The sequence below is a fragment of the Cervus elaphus genome, chromosome 23, assembly GCF_910594005.1.
Source record: "Cervus elaphus chromosome 23, mCerEla1.1, whole genome shotgun sequence".
NCBI classification, from domain to species: domain Eukaryota; kingdom Metazoa; phylum Chordata; class Mammalia; order Artiodactyla; family Cervidae; genus Cervus; species Cervus elaphus.
The window spans coordinates 60,003,610-60,026,737 of record NC_057837.1 but is presented as its reverse complement, the minus strand read 5'-3'; the positions used below and the strand labels follow the sequence as shown (position 1 = coordinate 60,026,737).

Below are 23,128 nucleotides of genomic sequence, written 5' to 3'. Positions count from 1 at the left end.
AGCTGAGTCCCAGAGAATGTGAGGGAGCCAGAAGAACCAGAGGAAGAGCATTCCAAACAGAGTCCAGAGCAAGTGCAAAGTCCCTGAGGTCAGAAAGCAATTGGAAACTGTGAGGCAGCCAGCCTGGCTGGAGTGGGATGAGGTGGGGAAGGGCAGGTCATTCAAGGCATCTATGGCAAGGAGCCTGGAATTGTTTTCTAAATTCAATCCTCAAATACTGTTAAGCAAAGGTGTTACGGTATGACTTTCATTTTAGTAGACACTCAATAAATATGTACTGACTTAAAATTAACCGAAGACTCTTTTGGTTCCAGTAGTTCAGCACGTTCATAGTGATAATAATATGCCTTCACGGTACAAGGAGTGGCCCTTCAGAATGGGCCGGACTAGGCTTGCCTCTTGGCTCTGCCTCAGCCCTGCTGTGTGACTCTGGGCAAGGGGCCTCGTCCCTCTGAGCCTCAGCTTCCTCATCTGCAAAATGGGGATCATAAGTGTGTCCACTGCAAGTGGTTGTTGTGAGGATTAAATGCTTTTATACTTGGGAAGCATTTAAATAACATAACAAGTTCTTTTGTCTGTTAAATAAAACAAAAAAGGTGAGGACACAGAGAGCAAGATGACTAATCTTTTTTCAATCTCTTTGAGTCCAGGAAAAAGTCCTGAATTGATGGGGTTGGGAGGGAGGGAAGGAAAGAGGGGAAGGGAGTGGAGAGGGAGGGGGGAAGGGGGAGACAGAGGTTGGACAAAGTAACTGTTACGGTTACACTGCCTACATTGATTGTCACATAGTTTTATGTCACCTGCTACTGATTTTCCATTTAGTCCAACTATCTCAAGTTTCTTAAAAAAAATTTTTTTTGTTGTTTAAGTAAAATAAAAGCAAATAGATTTAACAATTCAAAAACAGTGGTTCCTATAGGTGATACTGAACTCTCCTGTCCCAAGTGGCCCAAATTGTGAAGGAGGCTCTTGATGGGATTTTAGGAAACATATTTCTAACTTCACCTCCTCTTTGCACTCTTGAGGAACTGGAAGCTGTAATGTGTGTCTCATGCTTGGCTGAGTCCTCCAGGGCACTGGGGACAGAATGGTTTCACCCCGGGGACTCCATCTACATTCTGGCCTGCAGTGAAGTTTCTGAAAAGGACTGGTAGACTCTTAAATCTGGGGGTCACTAGAATCCTCTCTCCTACCCTCATCCCTCAGATCCAGTTCCATCCATTGGAAAATTCTGGGGCTCTATCTTCAAATTACATCCGGATTCAGGTCACTTATCCCCACCCTGATCCAATCCACTGACCAGAACCTGGGGGCCCTGGTGACAGCAACAGGCTCCCCTTCACCCCCTTTCCAACCCTGCTTGACTCAGCAGCCAGAGACAGCAGGTCCCTCCTCTGTTCCAAGCCTCACATGGCTCCCAGTCAAAGTGCCAGGCTGACAGTGCCCACCTCTCCTACCTCATCAGCTGCCTGGCCCAGCCTTGTCCCATCCAGGCTGCCCTCACCACACCGGCCACCCTGCCGTTTCCTGGACATTCCAAGGGGCTCTCACCTCAGGGCTTTGGCACGTGCTGTTCCTTCTGACAGCCATAGGGCTTCTTTCCTCTCTGTTCAGGTTGATGCCCCCTCCTTGGAGAAGCCTAACACCTTAATGAAACTGATATTTCCCATCTCCTTTCTTCTTCCCCTGCTTTTCCCTCGCAGCACTTAACACTATCAGATACTGCAGTTTACATTTTATACATGTTCCATGTGTGTTTCTTGCTTATCTCCCGCAAGTGGACTTCAAGAGGACGAGAGTTTCCATCTGTTTTGTATTCTGATATTCTCAGCACCTGGAGCAGTGTCTGGTGCCCCATAGGTCCCAGGGAGAATGAACATCCAGGGAGTGTGTGAAGGGTGGGGGCAGCCACTCCCAGCCCCCTCCTGGCTCCTTGGTCCCCTCTCTGGACATGGCATCCCCACCTCCCTGCCCTTACCTCCTCAGCCCTCAAGGGCAGCACAAGACATGGAAGCTTATCTCTCAGGGGAAAGGTTTCCAGCTGCAGGCAGACCCTCCTCCAACTCCTCCCTCCCCCACGAGCCCAACAGGAACCAGCAAGAGCATTGCCCTCTGGGGACAGTCCTCAAAAGACAGAGGGTTTTGGGGCAGACCCATGTGGGGTGCTCCTGAGCAAGCCAGGGAGTAAGCCATTCCCAGCCCTGTGTCCTCAACTAAAAGGAGGTAAGACCAATAAGAGTGAACAGCCCTTGGGGAGCTTATTTTGCAGACAAGAAAACAGGCACAGGAGTTGAATGTGTCTCTAGGAAAGCTGGGGCCAGGGTTCCTTTCTCTGTGAAAGAGGGATGATAATCCTCCCTCCTAAATTTGTGGTGAGGATGATTAAATGAGTTCATTGGCTCAGACAGTGAAGAATCCGCCTGCAATGTGGGAGACCTGGGTTCGATCCCCTGAAGAAGGAAATGAAAACCCACTCCAGTATTCTTGCCTGGAGAATCCCAAGGACACAGGAGTCTGGCGGGTTACAGTCCATGAGGTCGCACAGTCAGACACAACTGAGCGACTTAGCACAGCACAAAGCCCTTGCACTTAGGGTCTGCACAAAGTAGGTGCTCAAGAAATGCTGGCTACTATTGCTGTTATTCTGAGAGGTGAAGGCGGTCAGGAAGGTTCCATGGCCAGCAGGTGGCAAAGCCAAGATGCAAACCTACCTCCGTGAAAGTGACTCCCCCTCACAATCACAAAATAGTTACAATAATAGTAATGGCAACAATAACAATAATAGTAACGCAGTCACCTACACTTTCCACCCGGGGCGGCAGCGCTCAGCTTGTCAGCGGGCAGCAGCTGCCTGGTGCCCGCAGCCGGGACCACTGGCGCTGGTGCCTCGCGCCCTCCCGCGCCTTTCCCGGGGACAGGTGGGCGGCCTCGCGACCTCCCGCTGGGGGCGCCCCCCGCCCATCCCGCCGCCCGGGGAGCCCCACCGGGCGGGCGGGGGAGGCGAGCGCGGCTCCGGGGGCTCTGCGAGGAGCTGCGAGGGCCTGGAAGACATTACACGGCTGTCGGCCGGGGGGCGTCGCGCGGAGTTCCGGAGGGGGTCCCGGCGGCGGCGCGCCGGGGGAGGGGACGGCCCCACCACAAAGCGCGCTTTGTTCTGCGCTCCCCCCGGGAGCTGGAACCAATGGATTGGCGGCAGCTGAGGTCATCTGTCAGGCAGCGCCGGGGGTCAGGCCCCGGGAAGGGGCCGCCGGGGAGGGCGGGGCGGATGGGCCGGCGGGGATGGGGCGGGGGTCCCTGTGTGCGGTCACCTAACCCGGCTCCCCCCGCTTCGGGCCTCAGTTTACCCCTCTGTCCAACAGGGAAGATCATCTCCTCTCTGTCCAGCTCTTGGGACGGCAGGATCAAGTATGGAAGTGCTGACGGCGGAGCCTTTCTGTAACGAGCACTCCCTACGTGCCGGCTTTGCGGAAGAGCTAGAGGTGGGATTCGAACTCAAAGGCTGCCAGCGAACACTGGAGCAAACATGATTTGGGTGGAAGGCAGGGAGGGACGCCTTGCCGTGTCCTTATCTGGCCCAAGGAAGTCAAGGCCTCTCCCTGGCTCCCAGCTTTGACCCTGGATGCCAGACTTGGCCTACCTCTTGCTAGGGCTGACAAGTGGAGCCACCCAGACCTAGTCTAGACAGCCTTTGGATCTGGTTCTCAGGGGACCCCAGGGTCCAAGATAGAGCAGGGCTGGACCTCCCCCCGCCCCCCAGGCCTCTCACATAGCTGTTTTTTTTTTTTTTTTTTTTTTCTGACTGGAGACAGATCAGGGTCTGAGCACTTTTATCTACCCTCACAAAACTAGATCCCATTTATTCATTTGTTCACACCCCTACCTGTGTGTGCCTCATTCATTCCTGGCCATGCAATGAAACAACTAGGATTCTAAACACTGGATCCAGGGCCTGGAGGGTAAGACCTTTAAATCCAGGCATCCTCAGAAATCCTCAGATTTGCGTGTGTTTCTGGAGAAGGAGCTCATGGTTGTCTTTCAGATTCTCAACTGTGTTCACCATCTAAAGCAGGTTAAGAAACACTGGCTGGAGTGCAGGGGCAGAAAGCTGACCCCCAACCCCTACCCCAAACTCAGGGAAAGGCACTTAGAACAGCCACTCTGCAGAGCAATTGGCCAACACCCGTGCACAGGCCAGGCTGTGCCACGCCTATGTACAGAGCTGATTGGGCACAGAGCATGATGGCAGAAAGCGTTTACAGCAGCAAATAACAGTGACCCCTCAAAGTCATTAACAGAATGACTAATACATGGTTATATGAAGACCTTGGAACACCAGGCAGCAATGAAAAGAATGAGCTAGACCTATATGGACTTTACTCATTTAGCATTTTTATTGAACATTTATGTGTCAGGCAGTTTTAAAAAAATATATATTTATTTTTGGCTCTATCAGTTCTTGGTTGCGGCATCTCTAGTTGTGGCGAGGGGGCTTAGTTGCCCTGTGGCATAGGGATCATAGTTCCACGACCAGGAATTGAACCTGAGTCCCCCAGATTGGACTCCCAACCACTGGACCACCAGGGAAGCCCCTGTCAGGCAGTTCTTGGCACTGGGCCTACAGTCAAAAGACAGATCAAGTCCTGCCTCAAGAATTTACATTCTAGTGGATGAGACAGTCATAAACAGATACAAAAGATAATTTCGAGAAGCGTGATAAATGCCATGAAGAAAATAAAACCGAGTGTGTTGATAAAATGATGGGAGGGGGGACAGCTTAAATAGTGATAAGAAAGGCCCCTCTGAGAATCAACAAGGGTGGTTTCCCTGGTGGCTCAGATGGTAAAGAATCTGCCCTTAATGTGGGAGACCCAGGTTTGATCCCTGGATTGGGAAGATCCCTCATAGAAGGGAATAGCTACCCACTCCAGTATTCTTGCCTGGAGAATTCCATGGACAGAGAAGCCTGGTGGGCTGCAAAGAGTCAGACACAGCTGAGCGACTCATATTTTCACTTTGCTTTTTTCACTTTCAAGAAGTAACTAGAATGAGGGAGACTCTGGGAGAATAACAAAGGCACTCATGGGGTGGAGGACTAAGGCACATCACCAGTGAAGAAATATGACCTGCAAAATTAAGTAAAAAAGAAAAACCCTGTATACTCACACACATACACCTACTAAATTAGAAAAAAGTCTGGAAGGGTATATGCCAAATTCATGAAGGTGTTTACCCCATAAACAGAGAGGGCAGAAGGACAACCATGATGGATATCAGCTTGCCTCTCATATTTTACTGTTAATATTATTTAGCATTTTGCTATCTTAATGTTTAAAAGGTAAATATACACACATTTACCTTGTGAAAAGAAAACATTTAAAAAGTCTACCGTGGTGAAAGGGGTTCGTCCCAGGGCACTACAGGAAATAAGAGGTCCCTACATGCCTGCTGACTTCCCTGGTAGCTCAGACGGTAAAGCGTCTGCCTATAACGTGGGAGACTCGGGTTCAATCCTTGGGTCAGGAAAATCCTCTGGAGAAGGAAACGGCAACCTACTCCAGTACTCTTGCCTGGAAAATCCCATGGACAGAGGAGCATGGTAGGCTATAGTCCATGGGGTCGCAAAGAGTCGGACACGACTGAGCAACTTCACTTTCTTTACACACTGCCTTTCACTGGACCCAAGTTCCCTGGGGCAGTTGTTTGTTTGGGGAGGGGACATGTTTTTGGATCAAGGGGAGCCCAGAAGAGGCATGGAGCTCAGCCTGGAGGATCTGGAAACTTCCTGGAGGAGGTGAGTTTGAGATAAGTTGGCCCAGCACACCCAGTGTAGAGACCCTAGTCTCCTATGACAGGCCTGGAGAGGCCATGATGTGTGCAGGGCCAGAGAGCAAGATCCGACAAGGGTAAGTAAACCTGAAACTCCAAACGCCCAGCCAGGTCTCCTTCTCCCGCCTGAAGCCCCGGCTTCTCTGGGCAATCTATGGGCATCCATCACAGTCAGACCCCTCCATCTTTCCCTCTTCCCACAGCAGTTATTCTGTAGGTCGGAGGCCCAACCCCGCTCGGGCAGCCAGAAAGCAGCGCCATCTGCTGGCCGAAGCGGGAAATGCAGCTCTTAGTCTCCACTGAGAGCAACCAGGTTTCACGCTTCAAAACCCAGCACCTCTTCCTTAAGAACCACCAGTCCCTCCCGCTCCAAGTCCGCTCCGCAGCTTCCTCTCAGTGTCCAGGAGTACTCCTAGCGCTGCCTGTTTGGGCCTTATCTGTAGGAGGGAAAGCCTTCCAAGAAGGGGTAACCACTGTGCTACTCAGTGGGTGCAGGTGTCTGACATGAGAAGCAGTAAGTCATGATAGCAACTTATAAAGCCATGTCCTCAACTACCCTCCCCCGCCGCCAACCGCCACTACAAACCTCCGGGGTAGACAGTCCATTAGACAACTTGGAAAAAGCCCCAGGAAAGGGCTTGCCCAATGTCATATGGAGTAGGTGCACAAGCTAGTTCCAAAACATGGATCTCCTGGGACCCAACTCTTTCTTCTCCATTGGAGGTGAAGGGCTGTCACCATACTTGAAAAAAAAGCAACACAGTCTAGATCAGTGGTTCTGAGCTTGTGGTCCCTAATCAGCTGCATCAACATCACCTGGGAACTTGGAAAAGCAAATTCTTAGGCTCCACCCTAGACCTGAATCAGCAACTCTGGGGGTGCAGTCTGGTCATCTGTGATTTAGCAAACCCGTTTTGTGAACCAGAACCATTGGTTTAACTCAATTACTCCCTCTCTTTTTATTAAATAAACTTTTATTTGGAAGTGATTTTGGATTAACAGAAAAGTTGTAAATACAGTACAGAGTTCCCATATACTCTGCATCCAGCCTACCCCAATATCAACATTTGTATAAATTAACTAAAATCCAGACCTTCTTCAAATTTCCAGTTCTTCCATTAATGTCCTTGTGTTGCTGTTGTTCCAGGATATCACACTGCATTTAAGACTACATCCCTTTAAAATTCCATTGGTCACCTCAGTCATCAATCCCTGGGACAGAGAATGGGTGGGAAAGCTGTTGTCTTCATTACTGAGCTGGAGAAAATGAAGTTTGAAAATGCCAAGTGATGGAGTTCCCTCAGCAGTGCAGTAAGAGTAAGGTCCACCTCACTCTGCACCCTTCCTCCGCCTCTTCCCTTCCCCGCAGGACTACAGGATTTCAGAAGCTCCTTTGGAGTGTCCTACCTGGCCTACCCACCCGCCCTAACCTACCAAAGTACAGATGTTGAGGGCCCTCCCAGAGTGGGCCCAGCCCTAGGAGAGACCCATCCACTGCCCCTCACTTCTTCCCCTCTGCAGGGCCAGGACAGTGTCTTAGTGACTTCAGCCTGGACAGAGCAAGGCCCCGTGCAAGAGAGCAAAAACAAAGAAGCACTGTTATTTGCTATCCAAAGTCATTTGTGATAGAGAGAAAAAATGCCACAAATCATTTGTAGTTTCTCCACGAGGTATAGTCTGTTTCCCCAGCCCTTGAATCTGAGCCAAACTTTTGATTTGCTTTGACCAAAAGGACTTAGCAGAAGTGATGTTACACCAATTCTGGCCTAGAACTCAAAAAAGCCTTGCAACTTCTCTTCTCTCTCCATCTTTCTCTCTCTTCCTGTCCCCTATGCACACCCCACTTCTCTCTCTCTCTCTTCCTCTCTCAGCCCTGATGCCATCATGTGAATAAGCCTGAACTAACTGGTGGAGTGGCCACCTGGAGGAGAACCAAGTCACACAGCCAACAGCCCACCTACTGCTGAGACAAGGGAGTCAGGCTATTTGAGATCATCCAGGCCATTTTGGGTGACAGTTGATTTGCATACAATCCCGTGAGTGACCTCGGGCAAGATCAGTAGAACTGCCCAGATGAGTCCAGCCCAAATTGCTAACCCACAGAATTGTAGGCAAATAACTTGTTTTTAGCTGCCAAGTTCAGGAATTGTTTTTTTCTCAGCAAAGGCTAACTGATACACAATTTCTCATTTCTCTCTTGGCAATGGGATTCCAATATTTTTTAGGAGGCTGTGTGACAGTTCTAGGAGATGGGATATGATTGATCTACTCAACTGTGACAATTGTGTTCCTGCTGTCTTAGCTTTCTTTGCAGCTAGGGGTGGCTACTGTACCTGGTTTGGGCCAAGGAGATCTAAGTCTATTTAGATCTAAATACACAGGGGAAGAGAGCAGGAAACAGGCCTTTGGAAAAGTCCTGAATTTATGATAGAAGCTGATGGGTCCAGCTGGCTGGGCCCTTTCTCCTCCCCGACTCCCTTCTTCCTTGGACATAGCCACGATTGCTGGAGGTACAGCAGCCATCTTGTGACTGAGAAGTGACAAGATGTGTGACCTAACTTTGCTGAGTGGTTTAACCAGTACCATTAGTCAACTGTCTCCAGAATTCATGCTATGTGCAAAAGGAAACTTCTCTTTGTTTAAGTCACTGTAACCTAGGTTTTCCTTCACTTGCAGATGAATGAATTCACACGATACAATACAAGGACAGAAATGCAGAAGGATCTTTGTCCTTGGGAATCCGGAGCCAGTGGCATATGACTCTCCAAATCCGTCTCCTTTCTCATTTCAGCCTCTCAATAATCCCTCAAGAGCAAACACAGGACCCCATTTCCCCCAAGGTGGGAAGTGGGGTTCCCACATTGTTCAGTCATGAGTCCAAGGTCTTGCAGCTAGCCAAGAGGATGCTTCAAGCCAGACCCACCTGCCACGCACAGACAGAATGCATCCCTGCTACACCTTTGCATGGCCGAACCCACTGGAGGCCAGGTGTCTTCCAGGTTCCTGGTAGTGGTGGCCAGTGCCAAAGAGGTTGCTACTGCAAGTCCGGCGTGGAAGCGCCCAGGTACACCCTTAGGTCCGAGAGGGTGGACTGGACAAGCTTGGCAGGGATGGTCTCTCGCTGCAGCTGCTGGTAGGCTGCATACCGGTGGCAGCCCCCAAAGGAGTAGAAATAGTCACCGCCCTGGGCCCCTTTGATCCAGAGGACGTCGATCGGGGGAACACTGTCTGGATTCTCCTGGCAAGAAGAGCACACAGGGTGAATAAGTGTGGCACAGTGTTGGACAGTTTGCAAAGCAGACTTTGTTATCCTGAGCTGAATGCCTCCATGTGCTCACACTGGTTTGTGAGAGGCAACAGTTACATGGTCAGTTTTGTGAGCTGGCTGACCTTGGTAGCATGCAAATCAGTCACGGTAAGAGTATTTACACCAGGGAATTGGCAGATACTACAAATCAAGGCCTCTTTCCACCCCCAGGTTGTTAACCATTTTTCACACCACATGTATATTACCTGGCACTGTTCTAGACTCTGGGAATAAGGTACAGACACAGCCCCTGCCATCATGGGGCACATGGATGTTAGAGTGATAAATGCTATGAAGACAATAACACAGGTTGTCATGACAATGATGGAGATGGCAATGAAGCAGAGGCCTGAACACGGAGAACTCCCCTGGGGAAGATAGAGAGGTGGAATCTTTAGAGAAAGAGCCTGACTGCTAAGTTCAAATCTCAGCTCTGCTACTTAATTGCTCTGTGACCTTGGGCAATTCATATTTGTGCCTCAGTTGCCCCAGATGGGGATGAAGATGACACAACCACCTCATAGAACTATTGGGTTTAATGAGTTAACAGATACATGGTGCTTCAAACAACACTTGGCACATGCAATAGGCTCAGTAATACACAGTGTGTATTACCCATGGGAAAGGCGTTCCAGGCAGAGAGAACAGCAAATGCAAAATGCCTGAGGCCAGAACAAGCTCACTGTATTGCAGGCATGGCAAAGAGGCCAGTGTAACCAGAATAGACTCAGGAGTCTGTGGAACAGAAGAGGCCAGAAAGGTTTTATTGAGATATAATTGATGTACAGCACTGTATAAACTAAAGGTATAAATATAATGATTTGACTTAAAACATCATGAAATGATGACTATAATAAGTTCAGTGAACATCCATCATCTCATATATGTGCAAAATTAAAGAAATAAAAAACTTGTTTTCCTTGTGACTAAAGTGTTAGTCTCTCAGTTGTGTCCGACTCTCTGCAACCCATGGACTGTAGCCCGCCAGGCTCCTCTGTCCATGGAATTCTCCAGGCAAGAATCCTGGGTTACCATTCCCTTTTCCAGGGGATCTTCCCAACCAAGGGATTGAACCCAGGCCTCCTGCATCGCAGGCAGATTCTTTACCATCTGAGCCACCAGGGAAGCCTCCTTGTGATGAAAGCTCTTAGGACTTATTCTCTAACCAACTTTCATATATATGCACAACAGTGTTTATTACATTTATCATGTTGTACTTTACATCCCTGGTACTTATTTATCTTATAATAAAAGTTAGTGCCTTGTGACCGCCTGCATACAATTTTCCTTCTCCTACTCTCCCCCTCCTACCCCTACCTCTGATAATCACAAATCTGGCCTCTTTTTCTACGAGTTTGTTTTTGAAGTATAATTGATGTACACCACTATGTTAGTTCCTGGTACACAATGCAGTGATTGGATATTTCTATACATTTCAAAATGATCACCATGATTGAGTCTAGTTACCCTCCGTCAACATACAAAGATATTACGTAGTTTTTTACTATCTTCCCCACACTGCACATTTTATACACGACTCATTTATTTTATAAATGGAAGTTTATAGGTCCTGGAGTGTTTTAAACAGGAGAGGGTGATATGATATGAGGGACATTCTAGAAAGGTGTGATGAGAAAGCAGCCTTGGTGAGGTGGACAAAGACAAAAGCAGGGAGGACAGAGACAAGTCCCCAGCAGGTATTCAGCAGAAGAGGCTGTCCTGGGTGAGGGCGCTGAGACGACAGGGAGAGGTGGACAGGTTTGCGTCATGTTCAGAGGGCAGATCCCAGGGGAGGGGTGAGTGTGAGAAGGGGAAGAAGAGAAGCTAAGCTGACATCCTGTTCAGGGCCTGAGTGCCAGATGCAGAGTGGGCGGACCTCTACATCAGGAAAGTCTGGGGCAGGGTGGGGTGGAGTAAGGGGAGACGGAATTAAATGAGTTGCTAGAAGGCCTCCCACATGGCCCTAAAGCAGTCTCTTATTAGGCTGCATTGATGGATTCATTATTCCATTTATCCCAGAAATTATTATTAAGCAGTAAGGCCCAGCAGTTATGAGCTGGGGCTCTTGCTTATTGAAATCCCAGCTTCTCCACAGAGTAGCTGGCGGGGGGAGGGAGGTGGTTGGGTAGGGAGGGAGGTGTAAGCCAGGGGCCTTTCCACTGGGCCTTGTTCCTCATCTGTAAGATGGGAACAGATACCCTATAGGCTGCTGATGAAGTTGGGAAGCTGATATAAGTTAGGTGTGGAGCACAGTCTGCCTGGCAGAGCAGCAGCAAAAAGAGGCAGTTGCGCCATGCAAGCCTTGTGCTGGGTGTCAGGGCTCTGAGGATGGGTGGGCAGGATAACAGCCCCCAAAGACGTCCACGTCCTGATCCCCAGAACCTGTGAATATGTTACTCCCAAGGGATAGGAACTTTCCAGATGGAATTAAGTTAAAGATCTTGAGATGGGGATATTATCCTGGGTTGTCCAGATGGGCCAAAAGTAATCACCAGAGACCTTAAATGTGGAACAGAGAGGAGCAAGAGGAGATCTAATGTTGCTGGCTTCCGAGGTGGAGGAAAGAGGTCATGAGCCAAAAATGTGGGTGGCCTCTAGAAGCTGGGAAAGACAAGGAAATGAATTCTCCCCCAGAGACTCCAGAAAAGAATGCAGCCCTGCTGATACCTTGATTTTAGCCCAGTGAGACCCATTCTGGACTTCTGAACTATAGAACTATAAAGTAATAAAATCTGGGCTTTAAGTCACTAAGTTTCTGGAATTTGTTACAGTAGCCATAGAAAACTAATACATGCCATAAGCAAAGACAGGCCTGGTTTTTGCCTCCCAGAACGTATGGTGCTGGTGTGAAGACAGGTGTCTAAGGCCATTACACCCCAGTTGTATGGAATCAGAGGTGTGCTGACAGGTATGGAGGTGGCTAGGGGCCCACAGGAGGCCCCTAACCTTACAAGGGCTGTCAAGGAAGACACTGACACTGACAGAAGGCCGAGAAGGAGTTAGTAAAGAAGTAACGAAAGAGTGTTTCTGGCAGGGTGGGAAAAGCTTGTGCAAAGGCCCAGGGGTAGGAGAGAGTATCCCTAGACAGATCTATCACAAACAGCCAGGCACCATGCTCGTTCTATGACCAGACAAAATCCCAGCTCCTTGGAGTTCAAATGAGATGGGGAGGGGAGACAATAAACACAAACACACAGATAACATAACTCAGGCGTTAACCTGAATTATGCTTTCAAGGCGAATTATTCAGGTTAGTGGGAGACCTACAGAAGCCAGGGCTGCCGGGAGGCAGGCACCTGACCCAAGCGAGGGAGCAGTCCCTGTGGCTCGCTGGAAAGCAGTTCCAGACAGTGGAAGCAGCAGTGTAAACTCTAGTACCGAAAGACGACAGGCAGGCAGTAGAGAGGTTTGGTGGGGCCTCGGGGTCTCCTGTGGCCACTTCTGAGGGTCTGGAGGCTGGGAACATGATGCCGTGCAGGCCTAACCTGGCACTCATGTCCCCTCCCTCCAGGATTACCCCGACCTTCCTGAGCTCTCTCTCTCTGAGATGTGGCTGACCCCATTCTCTCCCAGTTCCAGTTCAAACAAGGTCTTCCCAGCAGGCAGGACACCCCCAGTCCCACTGCCACGGCCAGAAGTGACCACACAGGTTATGTTGTGGCCATGCAGCTGCGCAATGACCAGGCTGTGCCACTTTCTAAAATGCCTGACCTTGGACAAGGTGCTTGGATCCTCTTGGGCCTCATTCCCTTGTCTGTAAGAGGAACAATAGTAGTATCTGCTTTACAGAGTTGGTATGAAGAAGGTGCTGCTACTTATTCGCTTAAGTCATGTTGGACTCTGTATAACCCTATGGAGTGCAGCCTGCCAGGCTCCCCTGTCCATGGGATTCTCCAGGCAAGAATACTGGAATGGGTTGCCATGCCCTCCTCCAGGGGGTCTTCCCGACCCAGGGATGGAACCCGGGTCTCCTGCATCGCAGGCAGTCTTTACTGGGAGCTACCAGGGAAGCCCATATCAAGTGCTATCTTTATAGGAGTCAGAGATAGTTATTTTAATGACCTCCTCCAGTCTCCTTGCTCCACGACAAAACAGAAGCCCAGAGAGGCCCAAACTCTTGCTCAAGGTCACAGAGCAAAGGCTGAGTTCCGACTGAAACTGAACTAGTCCCCTCTCGCGTCCAGCGCGACCTCCCTCCTCCGAAGCCTTCCCAGCGGCCGGCTTCCCCGGGGCCTCACCCGGATCGTGTCCACGAGGCTCTGCACCTTGGCCTGGTCCAGCACAGACGGCAGAGGCCGGATGAGCACGCTCAGCGGCACGTTGTGCACGGCGGTGATGCAGCCCGAGTGGATGCTGCCGCCCTGCGCGCCGCCGCTCGGCCCAGGTCCCTCGGGCGCCCCCCGGCCCGCCCCGGCTCTGCCCAGCGCTCCTCCCGCACGGAGACCCATCATTCCGCCGTCGCCACCGCCTGGGCCGTCGCGGGACGCGCCACGGCCACCCTAGGGCTTTAACCTCGGCCGGACCGTACCATTCCGTGCGGGCGGAGGGGGGGTGCAGCCGGGCCGCGCGGAGCGTCTCTCTCCCCTGGCCCCAGGATGGTCCCGCCCACCACCGAGCGCCCCCGCGGGACCTCTGCTCCGCTCGCCCCCGGCTGCCAGACGCGCGCGGGGCTTCGGCCCTCCGCTGGGGGGCGCCTCGCCGCCTGCCCTCCGCCGCGCGGCGTTCCAGGAGTGGAAGCGGCGGGCAGGCTGACTCAGGGTGAGTCTGCAGGTCGTGGAGTGGGAGGGGCGCGGGTGACGCACATTCCGGGGTGACTCAGGCCCATGGCGGGGGCACAGGGTAGAGGGGGCCAGACGTGCCCAGAGACGGTGAGTCGGCAAAACTCGGCGCTTGGCCGCCCGGCCCTTGGAGCACTGGTGCTGATAACCGCGGAGGTGATAGTAATACCAAAGACAGTAATACTAGGAATCTGATGAATGTGGTGCTGTCAGGCACTGTTCTAAACACTTTGCATGTACATTACCTTATTTAAACCTCAAACAACCCTACCAGCTAGGTATGATTATTATTCCCATTTTACAGATGAGGAAACAGGCACAGCGATTTTCCTGGATTTTCCTCCAAGGTCATGGGGCTAGTAAGTGGCTGAACCAGGGTTCCAAGGAACATTTTGTAAATATTTATTTGGCTGCTTTGGGTGTTAGTTGCAGCATGTGGAATTTAGTTCCTCAACCAGGGATGGCCCAACTAGGCCCCTTGCATTGTGCCCATGGAGTCCTGGCCACTGGAGCACCAGGGAAGTCCCAGGGAGCCTTTTGGAATGGTGCTGACAGTGTGTGGGCACTGGCTTGAACTTCCACAATAACTGTCTGCTTTCATCCCCACAGCGCCTCGAGGAAGCTGACATGGTTGTTGAAGCACTTGTCCAAGGTAGGGCCGCTGGAGATGAAAGTCTGATTATCTGAGCTCAGAGTCTCAGGCCACTAAACACCTGGTTACAGATGAGGACACCAGGGCTGCAAGGGGTGGTGGTGATGTGAAGTGAAAGTTACTCAGTCATGTCCGACTCTGCAACCCCTTGGACTGTAGAGTCCATGGAATTCTCCAAGCCAGAATACTGGAGTGGGTAGCTGTTCCCTTCTCCAGGGGATCTTCCCAACCCAGGGATAGAACTCAGTTCTGCATTGCAGGTGGATTTTTTACCAACTGAGCTATCAGGGAAGCCTGTGACTTAGGTCCAAACATGCCGACTGCTATCCCCACTCTCTTCTATCCCCTTGATCCCAGGTTCAGTACCCAGTGTCCTCTGGAGCCAGAGGGAGGCAGGCAGAGGCTCCTGGTTTTAATCTCTGGTGTTGTTTATAGCATCTGTGGCAACATTAAGACTTTGGCACAGACTGGCCTGGGTTCAGATCCCAAATGGCCACTCCCGGGCTGTGTGGTCACAGGCAAGATGCAACAGCATCAGTCTTCTCTTTTGTAAAATGATTGTGAGGGGATTGTGAAAATATTTGGAGAAAATGGCTGTTAGAGGGCAATGTGCGTGCTAAGTCGCTACAGTCGTGGTTGACTCTTTGTGACCATGTGGACTGTAGCCCGCCAGGCTCTCTGTCCATGGGATTCTCCAGGCGAGAATAATGGAGTGGGTTGCTATCCCCTCTTCCAGGGGATCTTCCTGACCCAGGGTTCGAACCTGCATCTCCTGCATTACAGGGGGATTCTTTACCACTGAGCCCCCAGGGAAGCCCAAATCAGTGCTTACAGAGTGATAATCAAGGAAGGTGACAGGTTTCATCACGGACACCCAGAGTGCTGAAGGAGAACCAGGAAAGGCTTCCTGGAGGAGGGGTTATTCATACTGGAAAGTGGCTTGGTTCTGGAGAGGGAAAACAGGGAAGAAGCAGGTGGTGGTTTAGGGTATAGGATCTGGAGTCACTGGAATGGGATGGATTTAAGTGCGGGCTCCGCCACCGACTAGCCAGTGTGATGTGTGTGTGTGTGTGTGTGTGTGTGTGTGTGTGTGTGTGTGTGTGTGTCTGTGGTGGGACACTCAACTTCTCTGTGTCTTGGTTTCCTCTCTCAATTGCCAGGGAGAGTAAATGAAAGTAACACATAGTGTTTAGAAAGGAATCTAGCACATGTGTGTGTTCAGTCACTCAGTCATGTCTGACGCTTTGTGACCCCCATGGACTGTAGCCCATTGCCATTTCCTTCTCCAGGGTGTCTTCCCAACCCAGGGATCAAACCTGAGTCTCTTGTGTCTCCTACACTGGCAAGTGGATTCTTTACTGCTGAGCCACCTGGGCTTCCCCTCAGCCCCAAACTTACTGGTAATTAGAGAATTTCATCAAGAGGGAAGTTGTTCCTTTAGAACCACTTCCTCCTTTCAGAAAGTAAGAAGAAACGGGGGAACAGCTTCTGGGATGGAAAAATGGAGAGTTGTCCTGAATCTTTCATCATAGTTTGCCCAGTGAGAACCCCCCCACTCCTGGCAACAAATTCTGTATGTTGAGATACCTGTGATTCAACTCAAAATTGAATTTTAAGCCTTAAGAAGACTTGTATTTCCACATAATTAAGATTTCTGGAGGCAGGTATATCTATGATGGGTGAAGAGGTAATTGAACAATGTCAGATTCTTTCCAGCTTTTTGTACCATCATCCTCTGTGTTCTTGTTTTTATCCTCATGCTTGCCCCTCATGGTCCCAAGATGTTTTGCTGTAGCTTCAAGCATTGTATACAACAGCTTTCAAAGGTGGAAGTTAGGACATTGACATCCCTTTGCCCTTCTTTTTAAGACTGAAGAGACCTTTAGTAACCATCCTCTGCTTCCCCACCCTTCTGCCCAGGACGGTTTTCCTCATGTCTCATCATACTTCCATGCCTAAACCAGTCCCTGGCAAGGAGAGTGGAATTACCCTGATTGTGTGCATGCATGCTCAGTTGCTCAGTCGTGTCCAGCCCTTTGCAATCCCTTGGACTATAGCCCACCAGGCTCCTCTGTCCATGGGATTTCCCAGGCAAGAATACTGGAGTGGGTTGCCATTTCCTCCTTCAGGGGATGGCAGGAGGAGTGATCTTCCTGACCCAGGGATTGAACCTGAGTCTCCTGCATTGGATTCTTTACTCCTGGGCCACCTCGGAAGCCTTATACTGATTGGTTTAGCTTAACTGATGTTTACCTCTGGGCTCAAGAAGGTTTACCCTCCCCTGAAGTTCATGGCCTCTGATCCCTGAACAGAACTGGCAAGGCCTGGTACTTCAACCTTGTTTTCCTGTGTGGTTTTGGGGAAGACTCCTTGAGAAAGGAGGATTGATGGGGGAGGAGGACCTGGCCAGTCAGCAGTTCCATTATTTTGGCCCATCTATCCCTAAACTATCCACAGCATCACCGATGCAGTGGACATGACCTTGGGCAAACTTTGGGAGATGGTGAGGGACAGGGAAGCCTGGCGTGCTGCAGTCCTTGGGGTCGCAAAGAGTCAGACATGACTGAGTGACTGAACAGCACCACCACCCATAAACTAATGACATGAAGGCTTGACCTTTGTGTTGGGATTAAGATGAAGTACCTTCCACTGAGGCTAATGTAAGTGTGGGACTGGAAGCTGGAGAAATTCTGGGATCTAACAATATTCTTTTGTTTTAGTTTGGGTTCTCCCATAAGGAGACTCTGAAACTGGGACTTGTCTGCAGGTATTTTCTTGGGGAGCTGCTCTAGTTATTATATCACTGTAATACAAACCACTGCAAAATGCAGTGGCATAAAACGACCATTTTTATTATCCTCACAGATTCTGTGGGTCAGGAATTCAGGCAGGGCACCGTGGGCAGTGGTGGTCTCTTCTCTGCAATATCTGGGCCATCAACTGAGAGGTGATTCAATGGCTGGGGGTGACTCGATGGCTGGGGCTAAAATCATCTTGAGGTGTCTTCACTTACACATGCACTGGACCATCCTGCTTGTCAGCCGGAACACCTCCATGGGGCCTTTCCATGTGGCCTGGGCTTCCTCAGAGCATGGCAGCTCGCTTTCAAGAATGAGTGTCCCAAGAGAACTTGGCAGAAGCTTCATGGCCTTTTCCAGTCTAGTCTTGGAAGTCACATGGCATCATTTCTGTGGTGTTCTATTTGTAGGATCTGTCACACCACCACCCTGCCCCCAACCAGGCTCAAGGGAAGGTACAGAGATTCCATCTCTTGATGGAAAGTGAAGCAAGGTTCTAAAAGAGCTTGTTCCCACAAAAGAGATATTATTGGGACCATCTTTGGAAGACAATCTGCTGTAGGAAGTGATCCCAGGAAAGACTGGGGAAGGGAGAAATGCCAATATAGAGGACACTGATGAGCAGGTTAACATGATGGTTACCTGGGGTCACTTCTGCTGGAGACCCTGTGAGGAAACATCATGCATCAGAATCATCCCACCCTCATGACCTAATCACCTCCCCAAAGTCCTACCACCAACTACCAGCACACTAGGGATTAGGCTTCAACATATGGACTTTTGGGGGATATAAACATTCAGTCAGGACGCAACAGTTAGAAGTGTACATAGAACAACAGAATGGTTCCAAATCAGGAAAGGCTTACATCAAGGCTGTATATTTTCACTCTGTTTATTTAACTTATATGCAGAGTACATCATGAAAAACGCTGGGCTGGAGGAAGCACAAGCTGGTATCAAGATTGCCAGGAGAAATATCAATAACCTCAGATATGCAGATGACACCACCCTAATGGCAGGAAGTGAAGAGGAACTAAAGAGCCTCCTGACAAAAGTGAAAGAGGAGAGTGAAAAAAATGGGCTTATAACTCAGCGTTCAAAAAACTAAGATCATGGCATCCAGTCCCATCACTTCATGGCAAATAGATGGGGAAACAATGGAAACAGTGACAGATTTTATTTTGGGGGGGGCTCCAAAATCTCTGCAGATGGTGACTGCAGCCATGAAATTAAAAGACACTTGGAAGAAAAGCTATGACCAACCTAGACAGCATATTAAAAAGTAGAGACATTACTTTACCAACAAAGGTCTATCTAGTCAAAGCTATGGTTTTTCCAGTAGTCACATATGGATGTGAGAGTTGGACTATAAAGAAAGCTGAGCGCCAAATAATTGATGCTTTTGAACTGTGGTGTTGGAGAAGACTCTTGAGCGTCCCTTGGACAGTAAGGAGATCAAACCAGTCAATCCTAAAGGAAATCAACCCTGAATATTCATTGGAAGGACTGATGTTGAAGCTAGTACTTTGGCCATCTGATGCAAAGAGCTGACTGATTGGAAAACACCCTGATGCTGGGAAAGATTGAGGGCAAAAGGAGAAGAGGATGAGATGGTTGGATGGCATCACCAACTCAGTGGGCATGAGTTTGAGCAAACTCCAGGAGATAGTGAAGGACAGGAAAGCCTGGCGTCGGGTAGTCCATGGGGTCACAAAGAGTCAGACATGACTGAGCGACTGAACAACCACCACCACGGAGGTACCATGAGCTGAGTTGCTTAAGTATGGGTGCTGGAACCAGTCACCCACTGGGATGACTCTGATTGGGTTGGAGGAGACCAATCAGCCACACCCCTGCAGTCAGCCCCCTTTGAGCCCCCTGGATGGGTTAAGTGATGAATACATGTCTGAACAAATGTGAGCTTTGTCGACAAGGAAAGGGTGGACTAAAGACCTGGATATCAGTGGCACGTCCCCTTGGCCTACCTTTGATCTCAGCTAAAATTGTGGTGGGCAGTATTGTGTAAACCCAGACTCACCTAGCACTGCTGACTTCCTAGCCAAGGCTTCCATATTTTCCATCCCTGTGGGAGTCTCCTAGAGGTGTTCAGGTGCGCCAGTGGCAACCAGAGCTGCTGAGTAAAAGCGTCTTACGTTGTCACAGGTGGAGAATTGTGAGAAACATTCCAGACCATTTGGACCTTTTTTTGATCCTTCTCAGAAAATAGCAGTACCAGGCCCATTACTATAGCAACAACCCCACTAACACACTCTCTGTCTCATTCTTCTTGCCCCTGCACTCCTACTTCCTGAAATCACCTCCCAAATAAACTACCTGCACTCACAACGTTGCCACTGGGAAGTCAAAACTAAGGCAAAGGGGGAATTTCATGTATCATCCTCAATAGTTCTGAGCCTTGCCTGTGTTAAAATTACACATGTCTTGTTAGATGACCGTGGAGCAGGCACCTGTCTGTGCCTTGGTTTCTTAACTTTCAAAATGGCCTTCATAATGGTGCCTAACTTGTACAGTTGTTGAGAGAATAAAGAGAGGATATAAGTAACGTCCTTAGGACAGTGCCCAACGCACTGTAAGTGCTCAATAAATATGATAATATGTCAATATCATATTGTCAAATATCAAATCAAATATGTTTGGTAACATTTAAAATTTATAATAGATCTCAAAGGTCTCTCTGTCTTTGCACTTCTAGACTAGTTCCAACGTATTAGCCCAGGCTCTTGTTTGCAGGCGTAGAAAGCCAGCGTGAATCAGCTTAATGAAAATGGAACACTTGGCTGCTCCCTTGACTGTAAGGTGAAACTAGGCCTCAGAGAAAAGTGGGTTTGGAGGCTTTTTTCTGTCTCTCCCTTGGCAGAGGGATTACCTCCATGTGATAGGAATGTGGCTATCAACAGGGGGTATCTTTGGCTTTTAGTAATAGAAAGCTGACAAGAGAGGCTTAAAATGCCCTAACATGTTTCCTCTCATGACAGAGAATCTGGAAGTGGGAAGTCCAGGACTGGGGTGGCCGCTCCACTGTCTCTAGGGGCACAGGCCCTTTCTATCTGTCAATTCCATCATTTTAGAGTAGGGTCGCCTCCTAGTTCAAGGATGTTCCTGAAGGGTCAGCCTGGAAGAAGGTGGAGAAATGGAAAGGCAAAGGATATGACCCCCTCCTTTTTCGGGCGTTGTCTCTGAAGTTCCATATAAGACTTTCCCTTGTGTGTCATTGACCAGAACTTGGTCACATGGCCACCGCTGGTGGCACGGGCAGCTGGGACATGTAGTCTTCATTCAATGTGGCAATGTGCTCAGCTAACAACGGAGTTCTCTTACTAAGGAAGGAGAGGATGGATATTGATAAGTAGCTACAATCTGAGCCACAGCTCTCAAGTTACAGGTCTTATGATTTGGAGAGAGGAAATTTCCAAGTTCTAGTCAGATGCCCAGATCTGAACCAATCATCTATGGCCATGAGGGAAACAGACTTTTTTTTTTTTTTAAAGCATAAGCCACCATTATTGATTATGACTTAAATGTGTGTAGTTCATTAAAAAAAAAAAAAATTACTGGTAATCTGCTATTGGCTAGGTATTGCGGTGGTCCCAGGAAATTTTAGGTCAGTCCCTGACCCAAAGGACTGTCAGTGCCTTTCTCATGAAGCTTATAATCTAATGGGGGAGACAAAGAATAACCAGATATCACAGTAATTAATGGAAAAGTGTACATTATTGGTAAGTGCTGTGAACCAAAATCATGTGGTCCTTGAGGATGTGATCATCAAGCTGGGAGATAAAGACTGAAAAAAAATAACTAGTCAACAGTGGTGGTGTTGGAATTGCAAATGAAGTATGTTACTGGTGGTCAAAAAAGCTTATGCAAAGGCCCTGTGGCAGCCGGGAAAGCAAAATTGCTAAACAGTGGTGGCTGTAACAGCAAAGGGGCTTATGTCTGAAGATTCAGCTAGAGTGATAGAGTCAGACTGGGTAGGTCTTTGAAAACAGGGTCCTCTCCCCAGCCCCCACAGTGAGAAATCATTGAGGCATTCAAAGATAGAAGAGGAATAGGAGTGACATAATCAGATCTGCATTTTTAAAAAGACCCCTGTGGTCACTATGGAGAGAGGAAGGGAGGTGGTGGAGGCAGAATGGATCCGGGGTCACCAGTAAGAACGTAAGAGATGATGGTAGCTATGGTCTAGGGTGGAAACTGAGAAGAAAAAGAGAAAAAATAAACAGAACCTGATGGATTAGATGGAAGGGTAAAGGAGATAGATGCAGGAGAGAACCACATCATGGCTTCAGACTTGGGCTGGTCTATGGTACTTTGGGGATATCCATGTGGAGGTGGTTTGCAGGGAGATGTGGATTTGCAGCTCAGAGAGGAGGTCAGAATTGAAAATGTAAATTTGCAAGTCATCTGCATGTGGGTGAAAATTGAAGCTGTGGGTGTGATTGCTTCATGAGAATACACAGTGAGAAGAGGAGTCTAGGAGAGACCTTGAGGAGCACAGACCAGGACAGAGGGAACAGGAAGTGGGTTCCTTACTTAGGCACAGGAAGATGAGTCTGCAAAGTCACTAAGTGGAGCAGCCAGACGGTACAGAGGAGAGCCAGAGTTGCATCCCAGGGGCCTTCTTTTGAGAGGACTGTGAAAAGCAGACTGGACATATGCTAATTGAGGTGCTCTGGGCTGCAGGTAATGGGGATATGGGCTTTCCCATCTCTGCTCTGCTATCCAGGCTGTGGGCTTCATGCTAAGGCTGGTTCCCTTTAAGGTCACAAGATGACACATTAGATGTTTATTAATATAAAATGCTATCTAGAGTGGGTTCTGTTCCCTGGACCTGAAACAAATATAACTGATGCAATAACCAATCAGGAGCAGTGTGGATGGCCAGGGAAGGTGTCAAATGCCCGGGCCCCTCAGACTCCCTTTGGAAACTTTGTGGGGGATTTCCATACTGCTGTCATTGTTGGAGACACCTAGAACTTAGCTCAGGATGCAGTCAGCCTGTCCAGAGGTGTATGAAAGGAAAGGTGGACAGGCACCAGGGTAAGGGTATAAAATTTGAGTGCCCTTCTATAAAAAGAAGAAAATTGAAAGGTGGCTCAAAGGGAGATGGAGTTCCAGCCTATACTCCCAAACCCCCAGCCTGGCATTGTGCCCTCAGAGCACACCCCCACCCTGTGAGTCTGTGCTGGGGGGCTGGAGTTAAATGGCACAATGTTAGTGGTCCCCAGTGAAGTTGTTTAGTAAGGCAAGGAGAGATTTGCATTTTGAAAGCTCACCAAGCCAGCTGGCAAGGAGGATGGACTGGTGCCCCAACAGCTTACTGAACACTTTTGGTGACAGGTAGCTCACAGGCTCTAGGGGTAGCTGCTAGTTTTGGGACAATGTTGCTGAGCCAAAGTCAACCTTTTTGCATGCCTGCATTTGCCACTTGTATGACCAATAGGACTGGCCAGAACACACCCCCCCTCCCCGCCCCCGGCCCAGAGAGAAGGGTGAAGTGGGGAAGAATATAGGAATTGTAAACTGGCTGTCAAGGGACAAATCTGGCCCACAGTTGTATTTGTTTGAGAGGTGCAGTTAATTTGAATTGCAATTAAGGTGAGACATGCTGTTTTCAGGTGCCACCATCCCCTAATGTCTTAGGGCAGCTTGCCTCATTCACTTATGTTATTAATCTGGATCTTGAACCCTTTCAGTTTGCAATCCCAGTATATGAGGACCATTTAGGACTGAGGATGCCTGGTAACTT

At 49.3% G+C, this 23,128-nt stretch overlaps 1 protein-coding gene and 1 long non-coding RNA gene across 7 annotated transcripts in view; one reads left to right on the top strand and one right to left on the bottom strand.

Annotated features, from left to right (window-relative positions):
* Positions 1-6,782: 6,782 nt before the first annotated feature.
* On the bottom strand, positions 6,783-13,730 carry SRXN1 (sulfiredoxin 1). The gene is made up of 2 exons (XM_043884075.1): positions 13,372-13,730; positions 6,783-9,064 (listed from the first exon to the last, which is right to left on the bottom strand). The coding sequence occupies exons 1-2, from the start codon at positions 13,582-13,584 to the stop codon at positions 8,861-8,863; spliced, it is 417 nt and encodes a 138-aa protein (XP_043740010.1). The 5' UTR covers positions 13,585-13,730; the 3' UTR covers positions 6,783-8,860.
* A 28-nt stretch (positions 13,731-13,758) lies between these two features.
* The window catches only part of LOC122681696, a 57,996-nt gene continuing 48,626 nt past the window's right edge, over positions 13,759-23,128 (top strand). For 4 of the 6 annotated variants that reach the window (XR_006337078.1, XR_006337076.1, XR_006337074.1 and 1 more), the window contains exons 1-2: positions 13,759-13,891; positions 14,521-14,563. This is a non-coding gene — a long non-coding RNA (uncharacterized LOC122681696). Of the gene's footprint in view, positions 13,892-13,932; positions 14,002-14,520; positions 14,564-23,128 lie in introns of those variants that run through there. The other 2 variants (XR_006337077.1, XR_006337075.1) reach the window with 2 other exon arrangements.

What these genes read in the sequence shown, in the direction of transcription:
- SRXN1 (XM_043884075.1), bottom strand. Translation starts at nt 13,584, where the DNA reads ATGATGGGTCTCCGTGCGGGAGGAGCGCTGGGCAGAGCCGGGGCGGGC. An exon ending in GCCTCGTGGACACGATCCGG is followed by an intron (nt 9,065 to 13,371) that starts GTGAGGCCCCGG and finishes TCTTCTTGCCAG; the next exon opens with GAGAATCCAGACAGTGTTCC.